General features: G+C 36.7%; 1 protein-coding gene across 1 annotated transcript; it reads left to right on the forward strand.

Annotated features, from left to right (window-relative positions):
• The first annotated feature begins 2,794 nt into the window (after positions 1-2,794).
• Positions 2,795-6,795, forward strand: LOC120111776 (slit homolog 2 protein-like). The gene is made up of 6 exons (XM_039129675.1): positions 2,795-3,044; positions 3,884-4,030; positions 5,835-5,912; positions 6,030-6,155; positions 6,297-6,386; positions 6,520-6,795. The coding sequence occupies exons 1-6, from the start codon at positions 2,966-2,968 to the stop codon at positions 6,582-6,584; spliced, it is 585 nt and encodes a 194-aa protein (XP_038985603.1). The 5' UTR covers positions 2,795-2,965; the 3' UTR covers positions 6,585-6,795.
• The last annotated feature ends 2,141 nt before the right edge of the window (positions 6,796-8,936 follow it).

Below are 8,936 nucleotides of genomic sequence, written 5' to 3' on the forward strand. Positions count from 1 at the left end.
TAGTAACCTTATTAGGAAGGAGCTTGCCACGTGAGTTGACTCTGGACCTTCGACTTGACCGCCCATCGCTTTCTTCACCAATGACTGAGCGACTCTTGCCATTTCAAATCTTCTTGATAAGTCTAATTGGCACTAGAAAATCTCACCACAAATGATGATGTTTTGGGAAGATCAACAGACACCATAAATGCTATCTCCAAAATCTTCCAGAAAGCTCCAGAAACAACCAGAATAACCATGCCTGGTTGGTTCAATAGCTCACTACAATACATCGGCTCAGCCTTGGATTATGACATCTACTTCCTTCTCCTGGGTTGAGGAAGTCAGCTTGGCTTTGGAAGTGGGGGGCAACTGATATACCATGGAACCAACCTCAACTGATCTAAATGTGTCGATTAATGGGAGTTCACCATGTGGCCTTCATTATAGATGCCATAAAGATACTAAAATCTTCTCCAACGGCTGGCCATTACAGCTCGTCCCACGATCGCGTGTGTTTAAGCACCACGTGTGCAACGTGAGGGTGTAACAGGCGGGCGTAATTTATAGGCAGTTACTAAGTAGTTAAGGCGTGTGACTGCTTTACTCGATAATGGACTCTTACCCTAACCTACATAGGTTGCGCTCGGAGGACCTCCAGGTATGTTTTTTATATGTTCTCCACACTCACTACCACTCTCTATCTCTATCTCTATCTTTATCTCTATCTTTCGAGTCTCTACTATTTTCCTAAGGTCTTTGTCTAGTTTAGGCATCAGAGGGTCCCTTACTAGACAAACTCCATCAAGTGAACTTTCTTTTTCTATTTCAAGTCGACAACTAGCATTGGCATCCTTTGCCAAGGACAACCACCACCAACCAGCTCACTTTCTTTAGCTTGAACTGACCCCGCAGATCTGACCGACCTCGTTTGACTAGGATCTTCACTAACTTCACTAGTATTTGTCGACCTCATCAGCTCAGTGCCCAGTGGTTGGGCCGGATGTTGGCAGCAACAGCGGCGATGGTGGTAGAGATAACAACAACTGTAGTGGAAGTAATGATGGTGATGAAAACAATAGCGACCGTAGTGGTAGCAACAGCAGCGGCAATGAAGACGATGACGATAATAGCAATAGTAATGGTAGCGGCAATGGAGGTGGTGTTGATGACACCAGTAGTAAAAGACATTTGTTTTCTTTTTTAAATATAGTAAAACTAAGCATTTATTACTTTCAATTATTATAGCAATAATAAAAATATTTTTAAAAAAAAATAGAAACTAAAAGTAATAATAGCATACTTGTTTTTGCTTTGGTTTATGAGATTTTGCTTTTAAAAATAGAAATGAGAAAGAAAAATGATACAAAACAGGTTTCACTATGCTTCTCCACATGTTCATTCATACTTTTTTTTGGTCAACCTTGATATGCTTGACATGGTCATAGGTAAAAATACTTTGACATCCACTAGTCAATGATATGCTAAATGATAATACAATCAAGTTGTTAAATTTCATAGAAAAAGGGCATCCTGATTTCTCCATAGAATGGGACATCCCATGTGCCTCATCTCTTCAGCTTAAGCATCTTACTATGTACCCGCCATCTCTTTCTGCTTTCTTTGATTTATATATTTCTCTTTTTCATTTGTTTCTTTTTTATCTTTTTTTTCTTTCTTCATTTTTTTTCCTTCTTCTTTCTTTTTTTTCTTTCTTTCCTTTCTTTTCTTTTTTTCCTATCTTTTCCTTCTTCCTTTCCCTTCCTTTCCTACTTCTCTTTGATTGCTTTCTTTTTTGGGTAAGCTTTCTTCCTCTTATTTATGTAATACTTGATATACTCTTTGATATATATGCCATGCACACTTTATACGCATTTGGTGCCCTCATTGATATATTCCCTTCCACGGCACTTGATTACCACACGGTTTCACACCATATTTGCTAGCTAATTTCGCGCTTGATACACGCATTAAATGCTTGCTGCTTATTGGCATATCAGCGAACACGCTTCTCTATTCACTCACGTCATCATACATTTGGACCTATATTCAAAAAAATTATATTTTGTTTATAGCAATTGTAATGTGTTTTTGTTTGTTGTGATGGCAAATGATGGCCATCAAGGTATATGTAATTTTTCGAAAAAAACAAGAAAATCTAGTAAGTGATTGCCTCAGTAAATATTTGAGTTGGCTATCAAATCGAGACGGATCAGACACAGGTCGGATTAGATGCAAGTTGGGTTAAAAATTTGTCAACCCAAATATAAAATTTTAAATCTGAATCTGATCATTTTATTAAACAGATAATCCGATCCAATCCACATAACCCATTTCTTAAATAGATTAAGCCAGGTTAAATAGATTTTTAACGAGTTAAATGGATTTAAATAGGTTAAACAGATTAAGTGGATCGGGTTAAACAGATTAGAAAGAGATTAAGTACGTTTCAAACAATGTTACCAAATTTAAACGATTTGACTTCTTTACGACCCAACCATTTAATAAGATGAATTGACTTCTTTACGACCCAAATTCATTTATGTCAAATTGCCATCTTTACTATGAATGGAGTCCAAGGCTTCCTTAGAGATTATCCAATAAAAGAACACCATATAAAAGTAAATTCTTTTTTATAATGAAAATAGTTACCATTCTTTTTCCAATTCATAGTTGCAACGAATTTATTTTGATAATAAACTGGTGTTTATTACTTATTATGGAAGAAGAATAGTAATAAAAGTTTTGATTTGTTTAAATGAACGTTGATATTATCAAATGATGATTATTATCTCTTGGAACCTGAATGGTCGTATCATCTTCTCCCCCTCGTTTTTTACCCAATATTCGCAGTTTGCGTGCAAAACCCCCGAACCCCATTAAATCCTTCTAAACGTCGCAACCCACCGCCTCTATTTTGTCTTCCGCCTCCCTGAACACCTTTGATTGATCCGAGCAAATACAAAGAAAGACAAGGACGTAGGAAATGGGTTGGGCTAGCATACTACTACTCTTAGTGGCCCTCCAAGCCATCACCCTTTCATTGCCAAAGAGAGCTACTGCAGGTGATTTGCTCTCCTCTCTCTTCTCTCCTTGATAATTACTGCTCTGATCACTGAAGTATTTTCATTGTTGTAATTCTAGTTGCTAATATTTTTTTAAAAAACTTTTCCTTCTTTGAGTGAAGAAGAGAATAATGTTGTTAAATATGTGATTCGGACCACCATTTAGAATTACTTTCGTTTTCTACTGTTGTTTTCGAAAAACTCGAGAAGAAAAAATGAATTAGACTTAGCAGCATGTATGATGAAACATTTTTTTTCTTTATTTTTCTGAAATGGTTTGTAAAATCTTTAGAGCTTTTGGAAGCAAATTTTTTTTTTTTGCTTTTAAAATGAAAATAAAAGCAAGGATAGAAAAGGTTTTGCTTAAATGCTATCTTCAATAGCATCTATCTCCATATGGTATATCACTAATTTGTAGAGAAACAAGAACACAAAAGAGCAACAAAGCCAAATAGGCTCTAACCTATTGTTTTGTTTTGTTCTTGTTCATTCTAGCCTATGTTTTCTTCAAACTGATTTCTTTGTGCATATTCCATCCTAAATAGCACATATTTTTTCGTGGTTCCACATGAGTTACTTCTGTGATTTTTCACTCAATGGATTTATATGGTACCTACAAAATTTACCAACCAAAAACTCCTTCATGATCCTCCCTTCTCCAATCTTTTAGTTCCTTTCAAACTATATATATATATATACACAACACTAATGGCTGGCTAGATGACATGTTAGAGACTAAAAATAGGATTCAAACAACTAGTTCTCTCTCGAGGTTCAATTCCATTTATCTTTTCTTGTTGCTGACATGAGTTACTTATGTTCTGGTTTTTGTTGGTCAGATGATGTTTGCAACGGCAAGGACTGTGGGCAGGGAACCTGCAAGCCATCAGACAGTATGTTTGGGTATGTGTGTGAGTGCAAACCCAACTGGTCCCATTTCCACATTGGAAACCATTTGCGCTTCCTCCCTTGCATAATTCCCGAGTGTAGGTTCTCTATCTCACCAAGAGTTATTTCTTTGAAAAATACCATAACTACTTACTATCAGTTTAGCTTGAATTTGAGAGCAGATGACAACAATTTCTTGCTTTCTTTATTCCTTTCTCTCTTTTTAGTTTTCAGAGGATGCATATCAACAATTTCAAAAAGAAGTTTTGAAAGGCTAGGTACCTACATTAGGCTGGAGCATTACAAAAACCAGAAACATCAGTTTAGGTAAAAATAGAACAGAAAAAAGAACAAGGTATTTGGAGACTAAAATTTTATCTGGTATGATAAGGAAAAAGATCAATAATAAATCTGAATTTTGCATTAGAACAAGTTCAAATTGTAATCGGTTGCAACCGCAACCCTAGTACATGAGGGGAATGGTTAAAGAAGAGGTGCTAGATCAGAAATGATGCTAGATTGGAAATGGAGCCCCATGTTTCTCACAGTTTGGCATATGTGATCCTTAAAATGGTGCAATACAAGGAGGGTATGATATCTGATCCATATTTTCGCATCCACTGATTTTCTTGTACTATGATCACAACATATTGTGAAGCAATTTTTTTTAATATTTAGATTATTTTTATATTTAGAGATTAGAAAGTTTTTTAAAAACAGCAATAAAAATTAAAAATAGTTTGAAATCAATATATTCCATAGTTATGTTAGAATATATTAGCTTATATTTACTGAGTAAAGAATGCATGATACATATAATATGAATGCAATCTATTATCGAAGCAAGTCAATATGTTGGTCTGAAAGGTAAAAGCTTTTTTTTTTTTTTTGCAGTAAAATAAATTAATTAAGACTAAATAAAAAGTGAATGGGGGATCATTCATCATTAGCTTAAGTATAAAACCTGTGGAAAAAAGGCTTAACTAGTTGAGGTAAATTCATACTAGTGCTGGTACAGAGGAAGCAAATTAGGAGGCTCCAGCTTCAACCCACTTAAAAAATGACTCTTGATATGGATTAATTTAGGTTCATTTTAATTATGTTGGAATCAAACCAGTTTCAAGTCTAATAGGCCAAATTTTATCTGAATTGAAGCTATTAGAAGATAGAAGACTAATAATACAAGGTGCATTCAAGCCTAATAGAAGGCCGAACATCATCCAATAGCCTATTAACTTTACAGATGAGCTGTAAATGAACCATACTTTTGATGAAGAGCTCAGGCATGACCGATAGCAGGCTCATCTAAGCTTGTCTAACTAGGAAACAAAACCAAGCTCAATCCTTATTCTAAGATCTCATTCTATAAGCTCCAAAACACTAGGTTTGTAAAAGCAAGCAGAAGCAAATGCTCATTCAAGCTTGTTTTTCAGAAAAAGAAACAAGCCTACATATTGTCATTAAGCTCAGCTCATCTTGAATACTCTTTCATTTGACAAGTCATTTCAACTCATCTAAGGCTCCAGAATTGAAATCAGATGCTTAAACAAACATGCTAAACCTAAAAAATAGAAGACAAAAACTGAACCTAAACCTAATAAACCAGCAAATAGGAATAACCCCAGTGAAATAACACTTCTTGAACCTCCCAGTTGGTTTATCTAGGAAAGATTGACAAAAGAATTCAACTGCTATATGAAGCCTGAGCACTTGAAGCTCATCTCAGCTTTGGCTCATTCGCTGCTGCCCGACTACAATAGGCTGACAATCTCCCTTAAGAACAAGTTATTTACTTTACTAGAATGCGTTTGTGCATGTGAAATAATTTGATTAGTCTAATCCATTTACAAACATATCTGTTCTTTTTCTTCTTAGTTAATTCAGAGTTTTTGTTGTTTCCAGGTTCCATCAATTACTCTTGCAGCAATGAGTCCTCAGCTCCTGCACCCTCACCACCACCTAATTTCCCCATCTTTGATCGTATGCATAAGCATCATTATTTACTTATTTATTTGTTTTTGCAGAATCTTCATTAAGACAAGTAGGCCATTGTTGTGATTTCTTGATCTTCCTTTTTGTTCTCTCTATTTCCAATAGCATGCCACTGGTCCTACTGTGGAGGCGGTACGTGCGTAAAGACATCAACTTTCCATCACCGTTGCGAGTGCAATGACGGTTACTTCAACCTTCTCAACGTCAGTAGCCTCCCATGCATCAAAAATTGTAAGGATAACTTCAAGACCATCGTCGTTATCGTCATTATAATCTTTACCAAGTGAACAAGGGATTGAATGAAGAAATTTAGGAAGAATTCAGCATTAACTTTCGAAGCAGATATTCCTAAACAATGTTAGGATGTTGCAGGTTCTCTTGGTATAGACTGTGCAGAGAAAGGGATCTTGACAAATGCTTCATTTCCATCTCTATCTCAATTTCCCACTGGCAGTTCATCAGGTGATGGAAAGGATAGTTCGCAGCTGTCTAAGCTGATATGATTCCGATATTCTTATTTAGTAGTAGGCCGCATCTACTGTTTCATTTCAAGTGACACCTAACAATTGAGCATTTTGTTGTATTCATGCAACAGATTCCTTTGTTCCAAGCAGCTTAATATGGTTCTTCGCATCAATGTTTTGTCTCTTAATGCTTTGAGCAAAGGTGGAACTCAGACTGTTAGATGAGATTCTTCGCCTGGCTTTCGGCATATAAACATGCAGTTTTTATCTACAAAAGATATTTACATCATCTCACTAATTGTTAGCCCCTCTGTGTGTGTGTGTTGGAATTCATGGGAACAATACTTAAAGTACCCTGTACTTGTTGAACTTGGACTTCTGAATCTAAATTCTTCACTAAGGTGTCAGATTTCATGTGTGTGAAGATATTTACATCATCTCATTGTTAATCCCTCCCTCTCTGTGTTTGTTTAAATTCATGTGAACAATATTTAAAGTGCCCTGTACTTGTTGAACTTTTCTGAATCCAAATTCTTCAATAAGGTGTCAGATTTCGTGTGTTAGATTTCATGTGTTCGATCTAACAACTCTTAATTAAGGTGTTGGTGAAGTGGCCCTTCTAACTTTCCCATGAAATTATCTAGGCTTACCTATAACCCTTTAGCATTGTTAATTAGAAGCATGCGATCATAAGTTCGTCGGACTTACACTGGATTGCTAGGGAAGCAAGAAACTTTTGCTCCTTCACAGAAGAAAATTTCAACAAGGCGGTGGTCACGTTGGAAGGACGGAATTAGTGCTTGCTCCGAAAGATGCAAACTAAAGTCGTCTAATCAAACTCATCTGGCTGTTCCAAATCATTTGAATGGTACATTTGACAGCCTTCGGAATACATCATCGGGCTGAGTGAAGATTTCGAAATACTAATAGCTCCGATGAGCATAGCCCTACTGTGGAGATGGTTATTCTATTATCTTCATCTAACAACTCTCTCATTGCTTCATATCTCTAATTATGGCTTCACGGGAAACTCAGAATGAGAACTCGTAGTATCATCCTTAGTGGACAAAGTCTGGCGCCAATTCTATCAAAGTTGATAGTTCTGTTTGATAGTTTTGCTTGGATAGTCGTCAAGTAGTTGATCCTTCCATTGTTGTAAAGTTGCCTTAAAAAGATATATGAAAGGTAATAGATGAGCCTTTCCAATTCACCATGGACGAAATTGGCCCAAACAAAGAACTCCTATGCATCTGAAATACTTTAGCTGAAGTGAGCTTAGAACAAGATTGATATGGTCCATTTTTGTTTAAGCTTCAGTTTGCCCATGTTTTCTTTCTTTCAAATGAGCTGTCTTTCTTTGTAAGAACCCAATTCAGACCTAACTGTTTCCCATGGGTTTAGGCCTATTTAAAAGCCTATTTGCTTGCAATTTGCGTTGCTGTCAAGCCCAAAACTTGCTTCGCCATGGCTTCGAGAAGGGAAGGGGTCTTCCTAAACCTTGCAGCTAACAAAGGTTGTAAATGGCCCCTCTCTTCTATTCTAAGCAATTCTTGGTTCATTGTTCCTTACCATTCTTCTATATTTCATGTATAGGTCTTACCATCAGCAAGGCTTGTCAGCTAGCTTGCACTTACTTTTCTATAGTTGTTTTAACACCATTCTGCTCCACCATAGCACCTCTTCAATGTAAAATAAAAGTGTAACGATACTGATGCTAAGCTTCTCACCCTTCACCCTTGGAAGAATTCAAATGTTTGGTACTCCTCTTGTGAGGCACTATCTTTAGTTGTTTCATCCCTAACTAACAACTCCTCTGAGGAACAATCAACCTTGTGGCAAGGATTTGACAACATTTTTGTGACTATGTTGGTTCAATCAGCAAACCTCCCTATATATGAACACGTTAGCCTAACCTATAGAGGCGCAATATGTATGTTTGCAACTAATTTCCTACTTCTAAAGTTTTAGACATACAAATATTTGCGAGACTTAATGGGCAGCAGGGTGGATTGATCAGGTGGCCAGTTCTTTGATAACTTTGAAAGATGTTGCAAATGATTTGTACATGGATCTCAAGGAAAAATGCCCTTTCTTTTTCTCGGTTGCATAAAATTGGAAGCAGAATTCCGCCTTTTATATAACAACATTGTGCGCTACAGCAACATGTTGCTAGTCTCAGCTGGATCGGAGACGTTGAATCAGTCGCAACTAAGAGTCCGGAGGGTCTGGAAGAACCTTTCTTAACTCTCTACTTTCGTTTTTAGGCTTTCTTTCTTTCGATCAAACTGGAATCGGAGAGAGAAGATCTCCTCCTATCTATCATGGTCCTAGACTAAAGACTCAACGTGTTGTTCGAATGGGATAGGCATGAAATTTAGTAGTTTAACTCGAGCCTTTCATTCGATCCGAAGACTTTCACTAAGGATGACTAAATCTACTCCACCTGACTGAAGAAGCCTTTCCAGGCCTAGGAGCTAATGATTCAAAACAATCAGAAAGTTTCGCATTTGATGCACCCCTCTGGTTAACTTTTGCCGTCAAACAATCA

The sequence above is a fragment of the Phoenix dactylifera genome, chromosome 8, assembly GCF_009389715.1.
Source record: "Phoenix dactylifera cultivar Barhee BC4 chromosome 8, palm_55x_up_171113_PBpolish2nd_filt_p, whole genome shotgun sequence".
Classification (NCBI taxonomy): Eukaryota; Viridiplantae; Streptophyta; class Magnoliopsida; order Arecales; family Arecaceae; genus Phoenix; species Phoenix dactylifera.

What these genes read in the sequence shown, in the direction of transcription:
- LOC120111776 (XM_039129675.1), top strand. Translation starts at nt 2,966, where the DNA reads ATGGGTTGGGCTAGCATACTACTACTCTTAGTGGCCCTCCAAGCCATC. An exon ending in TAATTTCCCCATCTTTGATC is followed by an intron (nt 5,913 to 6,029) that starts GTATGCATAAGC and finishes TATTTCCAATAG; the next exon opens with CATGCCACTGGTCCTACTGT. An exon ending in CCTCCCATGCATCAAAAATT is followed by an intron (nt 6,156 to 6,296) that starts GTAAGGATAACT and finishes AGGATGTTGCAG; the next exon opens with GTTCTCTTGGTATAGACTGT.